The sequence below is a fragment of the Ochotona princeps genome, chromosome 5, assembly GCF_030435755.1.
Source record: "Ochotona princeps isolate mOchPri1 chromosome 5, mOchPri1.hap1, whole genome shotgun sequence".
NCBI lineage: Eukaryota > Metazoa > Chordata > Mammalia > Lagomorpha > Ochotonidae > Ochotona > Ochotona princeps.
Window position 1 is genome coordinate 77,737,274 of NC_080836.1, and position 24,714 is coordinate 77,761,987.

Below are 24,714 nucleotides of genomic sequence, written 5' to 3' on the forward strand. Positions count from 1 at the left end.
TATTTTTTTCAAATTTAAAATCGTATATTTAAAAAGAGGTTTATTCATTTTTATTTTAAAGGCAGTGTTACAGAGAAAAATAAAGATCTTCCTTCTACTGTTCACTTCCCAAATGGCTGCAATAATCAGAACTGGGTTGGTCCAAAGCCAGGAGCCAGGAGCTTTTTTTCAGGTCTTTCACATGGGTGCCCAAGGACTTGGACCATCCTCTTCTGCTTTCCTAGGTAATTAGGGAGCTGGTTCAAAAGTAAAATAGCTGGGACTAGAACTGACACCCATGTAGGATGTTTTTCTTATTAATTTCCTCACTGACTCATAGGTCATACAATAATATCGTTTGCTTCAGGAAGGTCTTTGATGTTCATTTCTTCAGCGTCATTCGGTAGCATGTTATTTAACTTCATGTTGTTGTAAATTTTCTATTTCTCTTTATTGATTTATTTCATGGCTTTTCATTTAAGGGGATGTATAGTAACTGTAGTAGAGATTATCATATACAGATGTGAGGATACAATGTTCAGTGTGCATCTCTACTTCCAGATCAAAGATGGACTCCCAATGAAACTGTTGAATGTACCTTGACAATAGAGTGCTGGACTTCGCCATTTTTCATGCCTACAATATCAGGATACATTTAAATAGCAGAATGATTGACCTTTGTCTGATTGTAAAGGACCATACTGTTGTAATTAAATGGGGGAATTATTAGGGGAGTGGGAGTTTAGGGAGGACAGAAAGGATCCCGAATCCTATGGAAGTGTATCATGGAATAATAAAATAAATTTATTAATTAAAACAAAACAAAACAGCAAAATTGTTTCAGTAGGATAAGTGGTACCATAGGTAAAAACTTTATAGGTATCCAGAATGTCTGGGAACATTAGATAGACTTACCTTCAAATAATATATTGTATTTTCAAATAAGAATATTTTTCTTCAACTTCAGATGTCCTCTAAGCTTGAGACAGTGTCTTCAGTTTTTAAGCTGAAGATTACAGTAGATACACTATTTTTCCTTTGTTTTCACATTTTGCAGTTATTTTGTGGTGTTCTTTATAGACCATGCAGGTATATAAATACAAAGATGAAAAAAAATGCTGCTTGACTAGATATCTAGCAGGTTACTATTTTTAAACTAGTGAATGAAAATCACTTACGGGACTGGCGCAATGGTGTATCAGACTACTCCTCCACCCTGTAGTGCCAGCATCCTGTAAGGGTGCTGATTTGTGTACCAGCTGTTGCAGTTTCAGTACAACTTCCTGGTTGTGGCCTAGGAAAGCAACAGAGGAAGTCCCAAACCCTTGGACCCCTACACCTATGTGGGAAACCTGCAGGAAGCTCCTGGCTTTTGGCTCCAGATCACCTGAGCTCTGCCTGTGTAGCCATTTGGGAGTGAGTCAGCAGATGGAAGATCTGTCTTTTCTTCTCTATATAAATCTGCATTTGAAATAAAAACAGATTTTTAAAAAATTACTTAAAATATTATTGGACAGGGCCCGGCGGCGTGGCCTAGCGGCTAAAGTCCTCACCTTGAAAGCCCCGGGATCCCATATGGGCGCCGGTTCTAATCCCAGCAGCTCCACTTCCCATCCAGCTCCCTGCTTGTGGCCTGGGCAAGCAGTTGAGGACGGCCCAATGCATTGGGACCCTGCACCCACGTGGGAGACCCGGAGGAGGTTCCAGGTTCCCGGCTTCGGATTGGCGCGCATTGGCCCGTTGCGGCTCACTTGAGGAGTGAATCATCGGACGGAAGATCTTCCTCTCTGTCTCTCCTCCTCTGTGTATATCTGGCTGTAGTAAAAATGAATAAATCTTTAAAAAAAATATTGTTGGACAGATGATTGTCTCAGCGATACATCAAATATGTGTGAATAATAAATAACAAAAAGTATTAAGCCCGATCAAGATTTTGTTCAGATTTTTAAGTTAGGCTTCTTGGATATATAATTTTTTTTTAAAGATTTATTTTATTTTCATTACAAAGTCAGATATACTGAGAGGAGGAGAGGTAGAGAGGAAGTGGAGCTGCCGGGATTAGAACCAGCAGCCATATGGGATCAAGGCGAGGACCTTAGCCACTAGGCCACGCTGCCGAGCCCTGGATATATAATTTTTAAGACCATAGTTGATTCAGGGCCCGGCGGCGTGGCCTAGCAGCTAAAGTCCTCGCCTTGAACGCCCCAGGATCCCATATGGGTGCCGATTCTAATCCCAGCAGCTCCACTTTCCCATCCAGCTCCCTGCTTGTGGCCTGGGCAAGCAGTTGAGGACGGCCCAATGCTTTGGGACCCTGCGCCCACGTGGAGGACCTGGAAGAGGTTCCTGGTTCCTGGCTTTGGATCAGCGCAGCACCGGCCATTGCACTCACTTGGGGAGTGAACCATTGGATGGAAGATCTTCCTCTCTGTCTCTCCTCCTCTCTGTATATCTAACTTTGTAATAAAATTAATAAATAAATCTTTTTTTTAAAAAAAGACCATAGTTGATTCAGACAAGGGTCAAGCTGCTTGTTTTGAATCTTAGCTTCACCTTTTTTTAGTTGTGAGACCTTGGAAGCAACTTTTTATTAGAAGGTTTATTTATTTATTTGAAAGGCACCGTTACAGAGAGGGCGGAGCATATATGTAGAGAAGTATGTTCCTCACTGGTTTGCTCCGTAATGCAGCAACAGTGGGGGCTGAACCAGGCCAAAGTCAGGAAGCGCAAGCTTCCTCTGAGTCTCCCACATGGATGCAGGGGCCCAAGCACTTGGGCCGTCTTCTGTTGCCTTGCCAGGCTATCAGTAAGGAACTGAATCTGAAGTACAGCAGCTCATGCTGGAATTGGCACTTGTATGGGGGTGCTGGCAGTGCTTAACTTGCTACCCCACAGCACTGGCTCCTGGAAGCAATTTTTATGTGCCTTGATGCTTTCATCTGTAAAATGGAAAAGTAGTCATGTTTACTCTGAATAGGTATGTGTTTAATAGTTTGTTTAATAGTGTGTAAAATCAGCATAGGTGTATGCATTTGGTTTTCTTTTAATGCTCCCAAGATGCTTGTTGCCAGCCCATCAGAAAATGGACAAGTGCTTCGTGTGGTTCCATCTAGCCCGACAGGCATGGCGCAGGTGATTATACCTCAGAGACAGCTTGTGGATGTGAACAGTGCTCGGGGTGAGTAATAGTGAGATGTAAACAAGGCTTGATAGTGTCTGAGAAAAGAAATGCACGTTTCAGAGAATCACTGCCGAAACTGATCTTTTTACAGTGAGTGTAGACTAATTAGAAAAGTTCCTTAGGCCAAATAACTTTTAAGTTCATTTTTCAACTCCTGTCTAGGTTAGCTGTCTATTTCATTTTGGAATTCTGTGAAGCTGGTTGACTCCTGCTTCCTCCCAAATGACCAGTGAGCATAAAATAAATTATTAATTATAATAGCAGTAATAATAAAAATGGCAAGCATAGCAACCATATGGTACTAATAGCCTCAGAAGTTTGTTACGTCTGTATTTTCATCAGTTGTGTCAGCCATGTGACTCACTACATTTGTTAACTATCCTTTTGATTCCCTTGCTCTTTCCCCATTTCCTTTGTCCCTCCAGATGGAGAAAGGAAATGCATATTTCCCGTTTCTTTTTATATATTACCTACCTTTTTTGTACACTCTATTCAACTTCCTTTTGTTTTCCTCCCTTTTCCATCTATTTGTTTCTTTTCTCCAACATAATTGCCAAAACTATTTATTTTTTGCTCTTTCATAACCAATGATTTAAAATAGATATTTTTATCTTTGTGTTTAAATTCTTCATCATGGTTAATAATTATTAAAACTTATGAAAGATATATCCTGCAGAAAACATTATAAACATTGTATATAGAGTTTCACATTGTCCTATTGTGAAATTCTTAATTTATTTTTAAGTCCTTGCTGTTCAATGTAAGTTCCAAAAGCATAATTTACATAATTATTCTAGTAGTTATGATTTGAAAGTTGAAAAGTTTATCACAGCAGTTCTCAGTATTGCTTTATAAACTTTGTTATCTTTAGCTTCAAAGCTATTCCTTTTCTTAGTACAAATATACAAGTTCGGTTAGATATGTTTTTGTTTTGTTATTCAAGGCTCTGATTTGGCTTTGTTTTTGTTCCTGTTCTTCTGGTTAAGACATCCCTGAGGAGAAACCCGGTGACAGAAGCTTGCCAACTGTAGGAGCGGATGCCCTAGCAGACGATACCAGTTACGTTCTCCCTCCACAGGCAACTCTCCCAATGCCCAAAAAGTCAGGGGCCAGGTGAGTCAGTAGGAAGGTGGGTTCCATCTTTTGATATCACCATCACTGTTCTTATCTAAGGCTCTCCAACTATAGAAGAGGGCAAAATTTTAGAAAATAGAACAGCTGTCAACAAATACAACTTTGTTTTGTTTTAAAGATTTGTTTTATTATTTGAAAATTGTGGTTGACAGAAAGAAAGCGAGAGACAGAAAGTGAAAGAGGAATCATCTGCTGGTTCACTCCCCAAGTGGCTGCAATGATGTGGTCTGGACCAGGCCATAGCCAGAACCTAGAATCCCATCCAGATTTCCCACCTGGCTGACAGTGACCCAAGCACTTGAGCCATCATCTCCTGATCCTCAGTCACATTAGCAGGGAGCTGTATCAAAAACAGAGCAACAGGGGGGTCTAACATGACAACCTTGTAGCTAAATCCTCACCTTGCATGCATCGGGATCCCATACAGGCACCAGTTCTAATCCCGGCAGCTCCACTTCAATCCAGCTCCCTGCTTGTGGCCTAGGAAAGCAGTAGAGGATGGCCCAAAGCATTGGGATCCTGCACCTGGAAGGAAGAAGCTCCTGGCTCGTGGCTTCAGATCAACTCAGCTCAGGCTGTTGCAGCCACTTGGGGAGCAAACCAGTGGATGGAAGATCTTTCTGTATCATCTTCTCTCTGTAAATCTGCCTTTCCAATAAAAAATTAAAATAATTCTTAAAAAAAAAAAAACCACAGCACAGCAGCTGGGTCTTGAACTGGTGTTCTGAGATGCCTTTGTCACAGGAGGCTGCCCATCCACTGCGTCACAATGCTGGCCCCGCCCCGTCTTCAATTATTTTAGTGTTGTCGATCAGGAGGCTGCTCCAGAAGCTAGTAATGTCAAAATGTTAATTTTCCAAGTGGCAATAAAGTATGAAATTTTTGTTAGCCATGTGACTATTTTGAAGCAATATGAAATTTTTAACACCAAAAGAGTTTTTAGAACAAAAGCTTGCCTATACCAGTTACTAAATTTTTTATGATTTCATAATGATTTTATGCCCATAATCACTTTGTAATAAAAGTGATAGATAGAAGATTGTATGTGTTGAGTGTGAGAAATTCTCCCCATCAAGTAATAAACAAATGCATTTTAAAAAATGGTTTTTTTTAGCAATGTCTATTTAAGTTTTTATTTTTACTTTAAGATATGCTGATAATTTATGGACATATGTACTCTATTTGCATGTAATTTAGTTTTGAATTGTTCTACAAAAGTATTTTCAAATTAAGATAATATTTGACATTTGGTGTTAGAATTTATATAATGTTACCCTTAAGTTGCCTGAAGATGTTTTTATAGCTCATTTTAAAAATTTACTTATGGTCCCAGCATGGTAGCCTAGTGGCTAAAGTCTTCACCTTGCATGCACTGCAATCCCATATGGGTGCCGGTTCTAATCCTAGCAGCCTCACTTCCCGTCCAGCTTCCTGCTTGTGGCCTGGGAAAGCAGTCAAGGATGGCCCAGAACCTTGGGACCCTGCATCTACATGGGAGACCTTGAAGAGGCTCCAGGCTCCTGGCTTCGGATCAGCTCAGCTCTGGCCATTGCAGCCTCTTGGAGGAGTGAATCGACAGACAGAAGATCTTTCTCTCTCTCCTCCTCTCTGTATATTTCTGATTTTCCCATGAAAATAAAATAAATCTTTTAAAAAAGTTTATTTAAAATAAAATAAGTTTTCTTACTTATCTGAAAGACAGTGTGACACAGAGACAGGCAAACAGAGCTGCTGGTTGATTGCCCAAATGTGCAAAAGAGCTGAGATGGTTCTGGCCAAAGCCCAAAGTGGGGACTCTAATCTAGTATTCCCACACGCTTGGCGGGCATCTTATTACTTAAGTCATCCCTGCTACCTCACAGGGTCGGCACTGGCAGGAATTCGTGAGTGTCAGCTCTAGTAGCATCCAGGAACCTGAGATGGGAACTATACCCACCTTGTTTTTTGGTAAATGAAAGATAATCATGTAATAATAGTACACATAATTTTGGGAGAGAGTTCAGTTGCTTCTGACTATAGGTACCTTCAAGAAACAACTTAGGCCTTCAATTTTGCAGTTAATTAAAGAAAATTGTCATCAAGTTAAACTAGAACAATATAATTATTGTTAAAATTTCTTATTGGTGATGTCAGTATATGTCTTTGACATTGATTAAGAGCATGAAGCAATTGAAAGAATACCTTTTGTGTGTATATGTGGAGTGATGTTTTAAATATTTTCCTCCCCTATTCCAGAATGCTTGAAGAACCTTTTTTGGCTCCTCTTCAGCCACTTTCTTCTAATACACCTATCTGGGCCTGTCGTCTTAGGAGCTGTGAGGTGAAGTAAAAATAATCTTTGTCTAGAATTATATAATTGGGTATCATGATTCATCCCCAAAGCCCACTTTTGAGTATAATGAATAGACTGTATCTGTAAAATTTTGTGTCTTACTGAATCTGACCTCAATTTTTATTCCCTAGAGAATAAAAGCTCTCTTAGAGCACAGGTCCCATAAACTCCTTCATTTATCACCATCGTTTCTTCTCTTGCGACTCTTTTTTCCTTATTTGAAGCTTCACTTGTGCTGCTCTACTTTTTTCCCCTCGACATTTGTACTTCTTATATGCTTGCTCTTTTCATATTCTGAGTATAAGTTTTTTGGGGCAAGATTTATTTATAAGAAAAGCAGAATTACAGAGAGGAAGAGAGAGTTTTCATCTATTGGGTTGCTCTGCAAATTGCCACAAAATCTGGTGCTGGGCGAGACAAAGACCAGGAACCTAGAATTCCACCTGGGTCTCCCATGTGAGTGGCAGAGCCCAAGCACCTGAATCATCTTGTGCTACCCTCCCAGATGCATTAGCAAGGAGTTGGATCTGGCGTAGAGAAGGGTGAGAACCTGTGCTCATATGGGATCCTAGCCTCTGTGCCGTAATGCTGGCCTCCTCAACAGAAATTTTTTTTGACATTTGTCTTTTACTACATTTTATTTCTTGGATGGCTTACCTACTTTGTGAACTTTCAACTCTCATATTTATAAAACTAATTTCACCGTTAATGTCACTACTTTCTTAATTCTGCCCTTGCTGTTGTATCAGGTATCATTCCTTGAAGATTTGTTTGACTTTCACATCAAATTTACAGTATCCAGAAGCCAGCATTGTGGTATAGCAGGCTTTGCCACTAGTTGTGGACACGGGCTCAAGTCCTGGCTGCTAATTTTCCAGTACAGATCCCTGCTAATTCGCCATGGAAAGCAGTGGAGATGGTCCAAGTCTTGGACCTCTGCACGTACCTGGCGGACCCTGATGAAACTGGGCCCAGGACATTGTAGCCATTTAGGTAGAGATAGTGGATGAGGTTCACTTCTCCCCCTGCCCCTTTTCTGTCTTTAAAATATAGCAAATAAATGTTTCAAAAACTATATCATAATTAGTTCCACTTCTTGAATTCTTTGTCTGCATAGTGACAAATGCAATTTTATCACACACCACAAAATTTTAAGCTAATTTTGGGCCCGGTGGCGTGGCCTAGCGGCTAGAGTCCTCGCCTTGAACACACCGGGATCCCATATGGGCGCCGGTTCTAATCCCGGCAGCTCCACTTCCCATCCAGCTCCCTGCTTGTGGCCTGGGAAAGCAGTTGAGGACAGCCCAAAGCTTTGGGACACTGCACCCACGGGGAGGACCCGGAAGAGGTTCCAGGTTCCTGGCTTCGGATCGACGCAGCACCAGCCTGTTGCGGCTCACTTGGGGAGTGAATCATCGGACGGAAGATCTTCCTCTCTGTCTCTCCTCCTCTCTGTATATCTGACTTTGTAATGAAAATAAATAAATCTTTAAAAAAAAATTTTAAGCTAATTTTTTCCTTTGCTACATTTAAATAATCATGTGGATGATTTTGTTATTTAAAGTATTGCCTCTCCTTTTTTTTCTTGACCCCTTTCCCTTTCTGTAGTCTTTTTAAAACAGGCTTATGCTTGGTTACAATAATAGCTTTCCCTCTAATCTCTTTCATTCTTCCATTTCTGGTCCCTAATGTGTATTTTTCTAAAGCAGCTTTTCAGTAGACATGGCTTTCACCATCTTTTTTACATCACCCTTTTTTTTTTTCCTATTTTATTTCCAACCTTTATCTGACTTGCCTTTCCTTCTTAACATAGTCCTAATTTCTAAAAGCATTCAACAGTCTCTCTCTCTCTCTTTCTTTCTTTCCTTTTTTTTATTCTGTCTTTATTGTTTTTCAAATCGTAATGCTTGCCCCATGTATCTTTTCTGTGAATTGGTTAATGATGATTTTACCTGATACCTGTTTTTCTCTTTATTTTGTTTTTTTTTTTTTAATTGGAAATGTTTTTTTTTAATTGGAAAGGCAAATCTACAAAGAGAAGGAGAGACAGAGACAATGATCTTCTATCCACTGGTTCACTCCCATTTGGGGAGTGAACCAATCCAAAGCCAGGAGCCAGCAACTTCTTCCACGTCTCCCATGTGGGTACAGGGTCCCAAGTTTTTGGGCCGTCCTCCACTGCTTTCCCGGGCCATTAGCAGGGAGCTGGGTGGGAAGTGGAATGGCTGGGGCACAAACCAGTGCCTATATGGGATCCTGGCACTTACAGACAGATGATTTAGGCATTGAGCCGTCTTGTTAGCCCCCTATTTTATAATTCTTAATTATTTACTAACTTAAGGGTTTTTTTTTTGTTTTTTGGACTCTGCAATTAGCCTTTTGAGGGAATTGATCATGCCTCATCTGTGTGCAAATCACTGATTGTATGAAGTGTTTATTCAAATGCTTCATTGTTCTGAACAGATCTTAAAATGTAGAGAATATTTTTTGTTTTAATATTTTTTATGATTTATTTGAAAGACAGTGTTAAATACAGAGGGAGAGACAGAGCAACATCTTCCATCTGCTACTTCACTCCCCCGGTGATGGCAACAGCCAGGGCTGGGCCAGACTGAACCCAGGAACTTCTTCCTAGTGTCCCACGTGGATGTAGGGACCTAACACTTGGGGAATACTTTGCTGCTTTCCTGGGTACATTATCAAGGAGCTGGATTGGAAGTGGGGTAGCTGGGAGTAGAACCAGTGCTCATATGGATAACAGTGTTATAAGCAATGGCTATACCTGCTACACTACAATGCCAGCCTCTCAGTTTTAATATTTTTAAGAAAATTACAAATAGTAAGTTTTGTGATTTGCTATCTTACATTTTTGAAAATATTATCAGTGTTGTGGCTCATCTGAGCTGTATATGCATATACTTATATATCTATGTAAATATATCCCTCCATCACTTTTTGTTAGTCCTAGTTTGCAGTGGTATCTTATGGTGGTTGTGCTTCCTGTTTTGTTTTGTTTTTTTTTAATCACCATAAACTTCAAAGAATGCTGTGGATATTAGAATCCAATTATGTGGTCCCAACACCTTATTTTATAACTTGATCTGTTATGTGGCTTACTTAAAATATATCTTGCACGAAACTGATTAAAACTGTCCTGGGCTCAGTGCAATAGCATAGTGGTTAAATTCCTCGCCTTGAATGCACCAGGATCCCATTTGGGCACTGGTTCTAATCCCTGCAGCCTCGTTTCCCATCTTCCTCTGTCTCTTCTCTGTATACCTGCCTTTTCAATAGAAATAAATAAATCTTTTTTTTTTAAAGATTTATTTTTTTTTTTATTACAAAGTCAGATATACTGAGAGGAGGAGAGACAGAGAGGAAGTGGAGCTGCCGGGATTAGAACCAGCGGCCATATGGGATCAAGGTGGGAACCTTAGCCACTAGGCCACGCCGCCAAGCCCAGAAATAAATAAATCTTTAAAAAAACTGTCCTATAGACTGAATAATCTCTCCCAGTGAGATTTTTTTTCTATTCCAAGCTATATCAGTAATAAGAAACCAAAGTAACTTTTGCTGAATGACTGGAGAATATTTTCTGCATTTTTGCTTCATAATATTGTATAGTAGTTCCTTCATTTTAGTATATCTCATTTAATAACTTCATATTTTTTTCTGATTTGGCTAGAGTATTCATTGAGGAAATGTCAATACTCTATTTTTTTTTAAGATTTATTCATTTTATTACAGCCAGATATACAGAGAGGAGGAGAGACAGAGAGGAAGATCTTCCGTCCAATGTTTCACTCCCCAAGTAAGCCTCAACGAGCTGGTGTGCGCCGATCCAAAGCCAGGAACCAGGAACCTCTTCCAGGTCTCCAACGCAGGTGCAGGGTCCCAAAGCATTGGGCCATTCTCGACTGCTTTCCCAGGCCACAAGCAGGGAGCTAGATGGGAAGTGGAGCTGCCGGGATTAGAACCAGTGCCCATATGGGATCCCGGGGCTTTCACGGCGAGGACTTTAGCCGCTAGGCCACGCCGCCGGGCCCGTCAATACTCTATTAAACGTTTAGCTATAGGCCTGTCTGTAGGCTTGCTTATATTATAAACATTCTGAATTTTTCCCTTTATTGACATTATTCATTCTATTCATTTTATTTTATATAAAAGTAGTACAAGTAAACTTTATCTCCCTACTTTTATTAATAATAGATATTTTGATAAAGATATATCTAGGCAAGAATAATATTTATAAGCAATCATCTATTAGGGGAAATTGATTTTTTAAAAAGGTTTATTTTATTTTATTGGAAAGGCAGATTTACAGAGAGAGTAGGAGATACAAAAAGAAAGATCTTCCATCTACTGGTTCACTCACCAAGCGGCCACCACAAATAGAGTTGAGCCAATTCGAAGCCAGGAGCCAGGAGCCTCCTCTGGGTCTTCCGCACAGGTGCAGGGTCCCTTGCATCCTGTTACTGCTTTGCTAGACCACAATCAGGAAGCTGAACCAGTACCCATATATGATCCTGATGCATGCAAGGCAAGGATTTAGCCACTAAGCCATCATGCTGGTACCCTTTTAGAGGAAATTTTATTTATGCTTTGCCATGTTTCAGAAAAAAATATACAATAGCTTACAAAAAATATATGAAGTATACTAGCGAGATAGATATTAAGAGCGGGAGCTAAAGAACAAGAATGAGAATGTAAAATAACCGTAAGAAAGCTGGGACATGAAATGGCACCCAAATGGCGTCCCAGTGTTTGCATCATGAATATTTAGCCACCAAGCCATTGCGGTGAGCCCTCCAACCCCTATTCTTTTTTGTTTGTTTGTTTTTTGTTTTTTTTTTTTAGAATCATGCTGTATTTTTTTTTTATTAATTTCATTGCATTATGTGACACATTTAAGATGCTGGACTTTATGATTGGTCAAAACCTCCAATGAAAGCATCTCAACTGAATTCCAACTATGGAAATGCAACAAGGTGGAGCAATCCACCGTGGTGGGGGAGGGTTTGGGGAGGGCAGGGGGAATCCCAGTGCAACCCCTATTCTTTTTTAAAGATCATTTTTATTGGAAAGGCAGATTTGCAGAGAGGAGGGGAGGCAAAAAGAAAGATCTTCCATCTGCTGGTTCACTCTCCAGGTGGCCACAATGGCCAACACTAAGCCAGTCGGAAGCCAGGAGGCAGCAGATTCTTCTGGCTCTCCCATGGCGGGGGCAGGGTCCCAATGCTTTGGGTTATCCTCTAGTGCTTTCCCAGTAGGGACATGAACCAATGCCCATATGGGATATCCTGGTGGTTGCAAGTGAGGATTTGGCCACTGAGTCAACATGCTGGGTCCTTTAACCCCTATTATTTGGGGTTGCTGAGAGATGTAGCTTCTTCTCCTCTTCTGTAGCTACTTCCTGCTGATTAGGGATATAAGCATTACTTGTGCTGGGTTTGGAAATATCTCCCGGTCTCATCTACTGGATCCTTTTCATAAGCCATAGAAAGTGTAGCTGCTGCCAGTGGTTGTGTTCCCTGCATTGTTTATATGCACACATACCTGCTGCAGTCTATGGACATTTCAAAAGGGAAATCCTGGGCTCGGTGCAATGCCTCAGTGGCTAAATTCTCTCCTTGCAAGTGCCAGGATCCCGTACGGACATCAGTTCATGTCCCAGTGGCCCTGCTTCTTATCTGGCTCCCTGCTTATGGTCTGGGAAAGCTGTAGAGGATAGCCTAAAGTCTCAGGACCCTGCACTCACATGCAAGACTGGAGGAGAGGCTCCTGGCTCCTGAGTTTGGGTCATCTCATCTCCAGCCACTGTGACTGCTTGGAGAGTGAACCAGCAGATGAAAGATCTTTCTTTCTTTCTCACCTTTTCTCTATAGTTCTGCCTTTCCAATTAAAAAAAATAATTTATATATATATATGAAAATGGAAATCCTATTTGGTAACTAAATTGTGTGCCTATTAAATAAGAGAAATTAATGTTTACTTCCTGAAAGAATTGAATAAATTTTCATTTTTTTTAAGTGAGGTAAAAAGCAAACTCATTGTATGAACTCCAGACAGGATTTCCTTTTAAAGAAGAGCTATCATAAAAAGTATCTATTTAATCAGCCAGCTGTTTCATAATATTTTTATAAGAGATATAATCAAAGTTTTCATAGAGTTCAAGAAGACTCATGGCATTGTATCAAACACTATCTCAGCTCCAAGAAGCCTAGTGAGAACTAGTACTCTGGCTCATTTTATTACTGATCTGAAAATATTCCAAGGATAGAATTTTTAATATCTCAAAAAATGGATGCACTAAATGTTCTTGGAGTTATCCTCTTTAAAATTGTTTCTGTCAAACAAAATTTTGACGAAGCTATCAAGCTAGAGTTTGGTATTCACATTTCTTTAACACATACCTGGAGAATATCTATTTTATGATAACGGTTGACCTGAAACATCAAACTTACTGGTGGTGACAGACCAGTGATCTGATGGAATGATTTGTCCTCACATGAAAGCTGTTGAGTCTTTTTCTTGGACAGACATTTCATTAAATCTACTATGCAGTGAAGCATATTTGCTAATAATTTTTAAAATTTTATCATCTGCAGAAAATTGGAGATTCATACCGTGGCTACTGTGTAAGTGAGACTGAATTAGAAAGTGTGCTAACATTTCACAAGCAGCAAACTCAGAGTGTCTGGGGGACCCGCCAGTCTCCAAGTCCAGCCAAGCCTGCTACACGCTTGATGTGGAAATCCCAGTATGTCCCCTATGATGGAATCCCATTTGTCAATGCAGGTACTTTGTAAAGAATTATTTTAAAAGATTCAGCAGAAACCATAGTCCATAGTGGAAAGTGTTTATTTTTTATCTTAAAATGATATGTTTTCATTTTAGTAAATAACAACTGGTTGTTAATTGTGAAATTTTATATTAAAAAGAAAATGTATAGCAAATATAATTAATTTATAAAACTAGGTTTTACCATATATCAAAGTGAATCTGTAATAATACATTGATTATTATGCTGATAAATAGAAAACAAAAATATGTAAATTTTAATTAATCTAATTAAATATAAAAGGGAAAAAACATTTTTTAAATATGTGTATCTGCTGTGATTTTTTTCCTCTCTCTCCCACTTACTTTCTAATTTCCTTCCATCTTAATCTGTTTTGTGAAACAAATTTGTGTCTGTTTTATGTAGCTGGTAACTTTGGAGATACTGTGCAGAGTTCGTATTTGGTCAGGAGTTAATATATAAGACGCTAATGTTAAAGTTCTCAAGAATTATGTAAATTACTTATAGTATACCTAGACACTGGTTTAGTGTTTACTGAGACAGTAGTGTCTCAAGCAGGACCCAGAAAATATTACCTTTAGGCTAGTCAGACACCGGAGAACCTGCAAGTAAGTGATTGATGTGATTTGTTCCAGAACTGTTGGGGTGTTAATCTAGCTGGAAAAGTATCAGTTACTCTCAGTCCTGCACCTCTGAGGTTAACAAAAAGCAGTTTTTTTTTTGGGGGGGGGGATGTCAAGCTTATTTAAAAGGTGAGGAAATCACAGAAACTCCTTTAAGGATTAAGTGAACAGAGAGGGGAAATGTGTCAGATATTTCTGCTTTGATCTTGTGTCCACGTAGGAAAGGGCACCTGTACCCATTGCCAGGCTTCTCGTGAGCCTGGGAAGGGGAGTAGTTACAAGGTACCGCCCCCCAGTCCCGGGTGAGGGGCTGTACAGCCTGGGGAAGGGGTCATTTGATTGACAAGTAGGCAGACGGCATTACTTAGGACAGGGGGATATGGCTTCCAGTTTATGAGTCTCAGCTTGCAACCTGTCTGTGCTGTTTCATTCTCTCCTGAGATTTCTGACCCTTATTCTTTTTAAAATTTGTTTTGTTTTTGATGTGTACATAACTGAACTGTTGTGAGAGACCAGGAAGAAGCTCCTGGCTTTTGTCTGACTCAGCATTGCCATTTCATACATTTGGGGAATGAACTAGCAGAGAGATGGAGAAGAATATCTTTCTTTCTCTCTCTTTCTCCGTAGCTCTTTCAAACAGAAAGTATTTTCTAAAAAATGACTTTTGTGTTTGGAATGATGGTTCAACAGGTTAATCCTCCACCTTGCAGCTCCAGGATCCCATATATATGCCAATTCTAGTTGTGGCTGCTCCACTTCCAATCTAGTTCTCTGCTAATGGCCTGGGAAGAAAGCAAAGGATGGCCCAAAACCTTGGTTCCTGCTTCCATATTGGAGCCTTGAAGAAGCTCCTGGCTCCTGGCTCCGGATCGGCTCAGCTCTGGCCATTATAGCCATTTGGGGAGTGAATCAGCAGATGAAAGATCTCCCTCTCTCTGCTTCTTTCTGTAAATCTGAGTTTCAATTAAATATGAATAAATCTTTTTTTTTAAATTGTCCTTAGCTTTCGCCCATTTTTCTATTTAGTTAAAGAATATTTTGTGATTCTTTATGATATGATTCTTTATTTAAAAGATACTTTATGATTCTTTATATTCTCCAAAGAAATTCTCTATCATATGTATTATAATTCTGATTATATAATTGTTGCTTTTATCTTACCTTATTTATAATCTTTTAAATAAGTTTTGTTTTAATGTCAGATTTAATAATACTTTTGTGTTTTTTTATTTTAAAAGTTTTTAAGTTTGCTGTATTCTACAATATAATAGGAAATTCAGCTAAAATCTTGAGCTCTGAGGTTTTGTTTTTTTTTTATAAAAAGATCTATTATTTGAAAGAGTGGCATAGAGAGAGAGGCAGAAACAGAAAGAGATGTCATCTATCTACTTTTTTATTTCTCATATGGTCACAAGGCAGGGCATGGGGGTAGTTGACCAGAGCCAGGTCTCCATGTAGGTCTCAGGGACCCAGGAAATTAGGCCATGTTCTGCTGCTTTTCCAAGTTCATTAGCAATGACCTGGCTCTGAAGTAGAACAGCTGAGACTTGAATTGGCATGCATAAGGAATGCTGGCATCACAAGCAGTGGTATAACTTGCTAAGCCAAGACCCTGGGCCAGAAAATAAATGTTTAAATGGTATTAGTGTTTGTTAACTGAATGAAACATTTGCTCATTTCTATTTATAAAGTTGATTATTTTAAAACTTCAGGTATCTAAGTATCAGTAAGCATCCAATAAACATTATTTCTGTTAATTTCTTTACCAGTAATTTTATGGTGTATTTGGTATCTTTTTGTAATAAGCTTTCAAATTTACATGTTTATGTACCTTAGAAAATCCTAGAAATGTTCTCACTCCTTAAAGTTGTGTAACTGAAAATGTAAATTTTGCTATTGCTACAAACAAGTTGTTTTCATTCGAAAGCCTAAAGTAGCTGGATGTTTGAGTTAAAATCAACATTGCTTTTGACCCACAGGAAGCAGAGCCGTGGTAATGGAATGTCAGTATGGGCCAAGGAGAAAAGGTTTCCAGTTAAAAAAGATCAGTGAACAGGAAAGCAGGTCTTGTCAGCTCTACAAAGCTACTTGTCCAGCCCGGTAAGCTTTATGATTTATTTTCTGTAATTTGTTTATTTTTTAAATTACATTTTGATTTTTAAATGCAAATATATGCATTTTTATTATGTTTAAACATCACTGTAAACTACACAGTGAATTCTTTTCTTTGACCTGCTCCCTGTGCCCCTCTCTTCCTCCCTCCATTCTTCCCGCCCTTCCTTCTTGCTCTCAAGATGCATTTACTTATTTGGAAGACATAATGACCCTAAGCGAGGGCGGGACAGAGAAATCTTTTTTTTTTTTTTTTTGTAACATTTATCTATTTTTATTGAAAAGGCAGATTTACAAAGAGAAAGAAAGAAAGATCTTCCATCAGCTTGTTCATTCCCCAAATGGCAAAAATGGCCAGAGCTGAGCTGATCTGAAGCCATGAACCTCCTGCTGGTCTTCCATGTGGGTGCAGGGTCCCAAGGCTTTTGGGCCGTCCTCTGCTGCTTTCCCAGGCCGTAAGTAGGGAGCTGAATGGGAAGTGGAGCAGCTGGGACCATAACCAGCACCCATATGATACGTTGGTTCTTGCAAGTGGCGAATTAGCCAATAAAGCCATTGTACCAGTCCCTAGATAGAGAGAGATCTTTAATCTGGTGGTTCACTCTCCAAATGGCTGTAATGCATGGGAGTAGTCTCAGCCAAACCCAGGAGCCTGGATTTTCTGTCCAGGTCTTCCACATGAGTGGTAGGGCCCCAAGTACTTGGATCATGAACCAGTGGAAGGAGATCTTTCTGTATCTCCATCTCTTTGTAGATTTACCTTCCCAATAAAAGTAAATGGATCTTTTTTAAAAAAAATTCCACAAATATGATATTTTATTCAGGTTGTGACTATTGTTAATTTTGCTAAGTCGTATGCAGTGAACATGTGCAATAGGTTTCAGGTAAGCCTCCAAATACTTTCTTTTCTTTTTTTTTTTTTTTTTAAAGATTTATTCATTTTATTACAGCCAGATATACACAGAGGAGGAGAGACAGAGAGGAAGATCTTCCCTCCAATGAGTCACTCCCCAAGTGAGCCGCAACGGGCCAGTGCGCGTCGATCCAAAGCCGGAAACCTGGAACCTCTTCCAGGTCTCCCACGTGGGTGCAGGGTCCCAATGCATTGGGCCATCCTCAACTGCTTTCCCAGGCCACAAGCAGAGAGCTGGATGGGAAGTGGAGCTGCCGGGATTAGAACCGGCGCCCATATGGGATCCCGGGGCTTTCACAGCGAGGACTTTAGCCGCTAGGCCACGCCGCCGGGCCCCCAAATACTTTCTAGATGAGTTTTCTATGAAGTAAAATGCTTACAGTAAACTTCTGATTTATTTTATTTTTTGAGGGTTTATAATAAATGAAATAAATTATTTCTCTTATATAAAGGATTTATATTAAAAAGGTACAGAAGTTTCCTGAGTACCGAGTTCCTACAGACCCTAAAATTGACAGAAAAATAATCAGAATGGAGCAGGAAAAAGCTTTTAACATGCTAAAGAAGAACATGGTGGATGCTGGTGGTGTTCTGAGGTAAGACATTTAGTTTTTTTGTTTTACAAATTAATTAGAAAAATTGCCATGCAAAAGAAATTATTTCTAAGTATCTCATTAGGAAATCTTTTTGTAGAATAGATGCCTTACTAGTAGTTGCCTAGGTATGAAGTGATGGGCAACTTTTTATCAGCCAAAGCTTCTAGATAATTCTGAATAAATAATTACACATACTATATGCCATATATCATAAACCATATGGAAATTGTTTCACCAGATGAGAAATATGTATTTAACATGCATTTATTACACTCATAAATGTTTGCAGTTTGTTTCAGGTGCTTAGTGGGAGGAGGACGTGCACCCACCTATATCTTAACCCATCTGTGATTACTTAGGGAAGTCAGAAATAAATTCTAAGCCCTAAATAAGATTATTTTAATGCTTCAGTTTTAAATAGTAAGAAATACTTATTTTCCTATTTTCCTTTGAGTATCAGTCCAGGTGGAGAACTTGCTACTGTACACATATGAAGATTAAGTGTTTGGAAAATAATTTTTATATGACCTTTAGAAAAATTCCAGGTTTGCTTTAAAAAAAGAATGGTGTCATTAATAATTAAATCCTCCTGTTTGGAGAATATTTTTTCTTTATTTTTAAGTATGCTCCATTTTATGTAGTGTCAATCATTGTAAGAATGTTGTACATCAATATTAGTCAATTAAAAGAATTCTATCAGGTGAGTTCATTTTTGTTAGCTTCTTTCTTTCTCCACACTGCTATCCAGAAGACCAATATTTAACTTTTAATTGATTATCTTGCTATCTGGACCTGTGAGTAGTATAGAAGCAAGATGAGGAAGGTTTTCCTGTCTAGCTTAGTTTTGTTGGTCTCTGAATTATATACAATGTTTGGCTGAAAGAATGGTAGGCTCATCACAGAAATGTAATATGAGATAGCTATTTAATGAATGAGAAAGAAACATAATTCAAAACATGATTTAACTTGTCTATTTTGAGGTAAAATTTATTTAATTTGAAGCATAAAATACTACTTTCCAGGTTTTGGTTTTTTTTTTTTAAGGATTTCTTCAGTTTTTTCAAAAGGCAGAGTTACAGAGAGAGGGAGATGAAGGAGAGAGGGAAGAGAATTAGACGAGATCTTCATCTACTGGTTCATTCCCGAGATGGCCACGATAGCCAGCGCGGGGCCATGCCAGTGTTAGAAACTGGAAAATCCATCCGGGTCTTCCAGAGGAGTAGCAAGGGCCTAAGTACGTGAGTCATCGTCTGCTGCCCTCCCAGCTGTGTGAGCAGGAAGCTGACTCAGAAGTGGACATCAAGGCAGGCATTGTGGTTGTTGTTGAGGGTCAAGTTGCTGCTTGTAATGCTGACATCCCTATGGGTAGTACCAGTTCATGTTCCACATCTAATCCAGCTGTTCCACTTCCAGTCAAGCTCCCTGATAGTGGAGTAGGAAAAGCAGTGAAGATGGCCCAAGTATTTGGGTCACTGCCACTCACGTGGGAGATTTAAATGAAGCTCCTAGCTTTGGCCTGGCCTAGCCCAGGCTGTTTGGCCATGTGTGTCATGAACCAGCAGATAGAAGATCTGGCTCATTTTCTCTGTAACTGACTTTCAAATGAGTAAATAAATTAGAAGAAAAAGAAGTGGAGTAGGAGGGACAGCATTGCAGATAGTGGCTTTAACTTGTTTCATAATGACACTTGCCCCAACTGGCATGATTCTTAAATCCTGTATCATTTTACATTCTAGTGTCATAGTAAGTCAGGAAAGCTTTCTAAAGAATTTTATTTAATTCACTACAAAATGTATCTTAAAAGAATTAAGTAGAGTGCATTTTAACCTCTCTCTTTTTTTCAAAGATTTATTTTATTTTTTATTGAAAAGTCAGAGGAGGAAGATCTTCGATCTGTTGATTTACTCCCCAAGCAACCTCAATGGCTAGAGCTGCACTGATCTGAAGCCAGGAGCCTGGAGCCTCTTCTGGGTCTCCCACACAGGTGCAGGGTCCCAAGGCTTTGGGCTGTGTTCGACTGCTTTCCCAGGCCACAAGCAGTGAGCTGGTTGGGAAGCAGGGCCTCAGGGATTAGAATTGGTGCCCATATGGGATCTCAGCATATGTTAAACGAGGACTTAAGCCACTAGACTACTGTGCTGGGTCCCCACATTTTTTCTCTTTAAAAATTGCTTTTCACTTAACAGAAGTTTACTGAGTATACACTGTCTATAATGCTCCCTTTCTTTTTTTTAAGTAGATGTGCATGTAGGCTACCATCTGTTCCCCTCATGACTATTTATCCAAATGTGATTCTTGCTTTGTCTAACAATATTAAATAGCTTTAATATTTAGAGTTTAATGAGTTCATATTCAATTACTTTCTCTTGTCAGATGGTATGTACAGTTACCTACTCAGCAAGCTCATCAGTATCATGAATTGGAGACTCCCTGCCTCCCTCTGTCCCCTTCCACTTTTCCCGTGTCTTCTCTTGAAGAACAGGAAGCTGCAGTTAGAGATGAGAACTGCACATTACCCTCACGTCTGCACCCGCAAGTGGCACATAAAATTCAAGAATTAGTGTCACAGGGAATAGAACAAGTATATGCAGTAAGGAAACAGCTAAGGTACAATAGGAGCTAAGTATACCTCTGCATTTTTCATTTTTGTTTCAGTAAAATGCTTAGCATTATAAATATTTTCCAGGATATATAGTATCAAAGTAAATAAGAAATATGGTTTGGTTACTTATTAATGTAATCTTATTTATGGACTGATCACTTTCCAAAATAATATTTTACAAATCATGGTATAATTTGAGTTATTATTGCCTGTTTGAGATTTGAATATTTGCAATTCCCCATTTCAGATTAAGCAAACTGGTCTATTTCAAAATGATGTGTGAATTGAATTACATAATAAAATCTTTGATAGAATCAAAGATTTGAAAATCTGGGCCAATATCTTTTTCTCAAGTTTTTTGAAATGTAATTTAAGCTTTTATTACTACAAAAGAATTTAGATAGCTTTTTGACTACTGAAATTTTGTTTATAGTACTCTTTTTATTGATACTTAGAATAATAAAAATTATTACTGGTAGGTATCTTCTGTGGGTGTGTCAGGTATTTTCCTAAGCTCTTTGCATGAGTATTCTTATTTCATATTACCACAACTCTATCAAGTTGGTATATTTATCCCAAATAAGGTTGATATGCATATCTTATTCTAAATATGAGAATATGGGGTCTCAAAACAACTGAATAATTAACTAAAAGGAAGAGATAAGGCAAGCATTTAATGCAGCACTTAAAACATGTCTTGCCAGCTTGGCAGGTGGAGCCCTAGCTTAATATACCACCACATTGGACCCCACAGTAAACATTAAAAAGAATTATTATAATTAAATGGAAAATAATAGTTCCTTTAAATTAAGTTCACAGAAATACCAATGCTTGCTCTCATATAAGAAGGTAATTAACCCATGAAAATATTTTCTTTATTTAATCTGTATAAATTCTATGATTTAGTGCATGGAAAAAATTTAAAATGAGAAAGTATAAATTGCTGAAAGCTATAAATAAAATTCTATCGAAGTTTATGCTGACAGAGAATCTTTGTCTTTTGGTCTACAAGCTTATTGCCAGATGGCTTACGTTTTTATTCTGTTTTATTTTCTGTACAGAAAATTTGTGGAGAGGGAGCTGTTCAAACCTGATGAGATACCTGAAAGACACAATTTATCTTTTTTTCCAACTGTAAATGATATAAAAAATCACATCCATGAAGTACAGAAATCTTTGGGAAATGGAGATATGGTGTTTAATTCAGAAATCATTCCAGCAACGGTATGATTTTAACCACAGTTCTTTGTTTGATTACATACTCTTCCTCAGCTTCTATTAATACTCACCCTAATCAAGATGACCACTGTTAGGATATCTGAACAATTGAGATGTAAAACAAAACAGTGGCATGTTCTATTAACATGTAAACACTAAATTCTCAGGTGAGGATATGACTAAATATTTTTGTCACTTCCCAAGAACAAAATTTCATAATTCAACTATAATAAAAATATTGTAGCCATCATACTTTTAAAGATTTATTTATTTTTATTGGAAAGTCAGACATGCAGCGAGGAGGAGAGACAGAAGATTTTCCATCCGTTGAGCCACTCTGTAAGTGGCTGCACTAGCTACAGCTACACCAATCCGAAGCCAGGAGCCTGGAGACTCTTTGGAGTCTCCCATATGGATGCAGGGTCTCAAGGCTTTGGGCTGTCCTTGACTGCTTTCCCAGCCCACAAGCAAGGAGCTGGATGGGAAGTGGCGCTGCCAGGATTGGAATTGGTGTCCGTATGGGATCCCAGCGTGTGCAAGGCAAGGACTTTAACCACTAGACGACCATGCCAAGCCCTGTAGTCATCATTTTTAAAGTCAACATTTTCTCTTTTTTTCTTCTTCTTCTTCTTTTTTTTTTTTTTTAGTTTTTATTGGTAAGTCAGATATACAGAGAGGAGGAGAGACAGAAAGATCTTCCATTAAGAAGCTAGCTATAAAGTATAGGGGTAAATAGAGAAGTGATTATGTCTTGAAAAAAGTTGGGAAGTCTTGTCTTCTAGAGATCATTTTTAACCTGATTGTTGGAAGAATTAGGGACTTGCCAGATGGAAAAGTCCAGGCAGAATGTAACACAAAGTGAAAAGGCCAAAATCTAGGAATGACAGAGTGTGTTCCTAGTTTGTTTGTTTGATTGTACTGCCTTTGTTTCAGGAAGAATTTAAGGTAATTTATGTTCCAGTCTTTTCATACTGGAGTGGTTAGAGATGAGACTCAAAGATGGCAGGAAGTATATTATCAAGAGTTTTGTAATTGATGCTTGAATATGAATTTTATATAATGGAAAACGAACCCAAGAGGACTGATAATCAGATTTGTTGTGAATTTTCTGTATATTGAATGAATGAAGATAGAAATTGAAGATTAATATGTACATTTACATGATTTCATTTTTGTAAAAGGCAAAAGTGCATTTATGTGTGTTTATATATACTTGTATATACAAAGGAAAATGTTCCAAAGGATATACTTTAACTTGTTCACAGTGATAACCTCTGGGGAATGGGATTAGAGGGAAGGGGATTTATGTGGCTGTCTGTATACTGGGTGGGATATTGTGCTTTTATTTCTGTATTTGAATTTTTAATAAATATGTATTATTAAAAAAAAAAAGATCTTCCATCGGATGATTCTCTCCCCATGCGACTGCTAGAGCTGCACTGATATGAAGCCAGGAGCCTGGAGCCTCTTCTGGGTCTCCCACACAGGTGCAGGGTTCCAAGGCTTTGGGCTGTCCTCAACTGCTTTCCCAGGCCACAAGCAGGGAGCTGGATGGGAAGCAGGGCAACAGGGATTAGAACCAGCACCTATATGGGATCCTGGCACATGCAAGACAAGGACTTTAGCCACTAGGCTACTGTGCTGGGTCCCCACATTTTTGTCTTTAAAAATTGCTTTTCGGGCCTGGCGGCGTGGCCTAGCAGCTAAAGTCCTCGCCTTGAACATGCCGGGATCTCATACGGGCGCCGGTTCTAATCCCTGCAGCTCCACTTCCCATCCAGCTCTCTGCTTGGGGCCTGGGAAAGCAGTTGAGGACAGCCCAATGCATTGGGACCCTGCACCCGCATGGGAGACCTGGAAGAGGTTCCTGGTTCCTGGCTTCGGATCGGCACAGCACCGGCCGTTGCGACTCACTTAGGGAGTGAACCATCAGATGGAAGATCTTCCTCTCTGTCTCTCCTCCTCTCTGTATATCCGACTTTGTAATAAAAACGTATAAATCTTTAAAAAAATGCTTTTCACTTAAGAGAAACTTGCTGAGTATACATTGTCTAATGCTCCCTTTTTTTACGTAGATGTGCACGTTAGAATAGTTCAAGCTACACAATGAAATGATTTTGGTTCTATATCTGATAAATGAATACATTGAGACTGTAATTTCCATCTGAATTTTATTCACTGCTATGAAAATTTTTCCTACTCTGAAGAAATAACCTGAAATAATCATAATAACCTGAAAACTACTAATCATAATACACACTATGATTATGGCATTAAAATTCATGTGCCAATATCTGTTGTGTTTGGTTTCCTTTTACTGTATGACTTAAATAATGGAATAGATTTGCATTTCTTTTTTTTAAAGCTATAACTGACATTTCTTGCTATCCAAAACATGTAATTAGTGCATAGCCAAAAATTCAGGAACTAACTAAAGCAGATGTGGTTAGCAGTTGTCCTTTCCAACTATACTTGTTATGCTAATCCTCATCTCTGAACTTGGAAAACTAATGTATTTAGATGCTTGTGCTTTCAGAATATCAACAGGTGAGCAGAGTAACTACAAGACAAAGTATAATGTAACTGAATAAAATTTGACAGTTGTGGTTTTTTCAGCAGAGCTGCTTTATTTGTACTGAAGTCAGTGCTGTCATTTCAGCTTCAGTGGACCACAGACAGTGGGAATATTCTCCGAGAGACTGTGACCGTCACCTTGGCAGAAGGTGAGCTTATCTTGAGTACTGTAAAGTATAAAATCATACTGTGTTAAAACTGGAAGCAACTTAAGATGGTAAACCATCTAGCCCAAATTTGTAGATGTGACCTATAGAAGCTAAGAGCAACTGTGTGCGTCCTAGTACTTTCAGATACTTAAATTCCTTCCTGTATTGCCTATTAAAACTGGAAAGAATTTAACATATTAAAACATGTAGCCAATTTTTATAGATGTGCACTCAAGGAAGCTAAGAGCAGCTACATTCATAAAGGTATTTCCAGGTATTTAAATTTCTTCCCTTATTACAGTTTTAAGCTTACTTTTGACTGAAACTTTGGATGTGGTTACCAGTACATTGTAGTGGAAGGCTGCCTAATTCCAATAGAAATAACCCTGAGATAATGTGATCTGAGGACTGCTGTGTTTTGTATGATTTACTTTCTCTCATAGGTTCTTATTCCCATGGTCTCTCAACTTGCCAAACATGTGTTCTCTGCCCTCTAAAT

The 24,714-nt window shown here is 38.8% G+C and overlaps 1 protein-coding gene across 1 annotated transcript in view; it reads left to right on the top strand.

The window, feature by feature from the left end:
- Positions 1 to 24,714, top strand: part of CARF (calcium responsive transcription factor) — a 49,277-nt gene that overhangs the window by 18,824 nt on the left and 5,739 nt on the right. Inside the window, 9 exon segments of the mRNA XM_058664867.1 lie at positions 3,037 to 3,157; positions 4,147 to 4,273; positions 6,530 to 6,614; positions 13,235 to 13,424; positions 16,031 to 16,151; positions 17,529 to 17,672; positions 20,046 to 20,279; positions 21,336 to 21,498; positions 24,152 to 24,215. Of these exon segments, the coding sequence (XP_058520850.1) occupies positions 3,037 to 3,157; positions 4,147 to 4,273; positions 6,530 to 6,614; positions 13,235 to 13,424; positions 16,031 to 16,151; positions 17,529 to 17,672; positions 20,046 to 20,279; positions 21,336 to 21,498; positions 24,152 to 24,215 (1,249 nt within the window).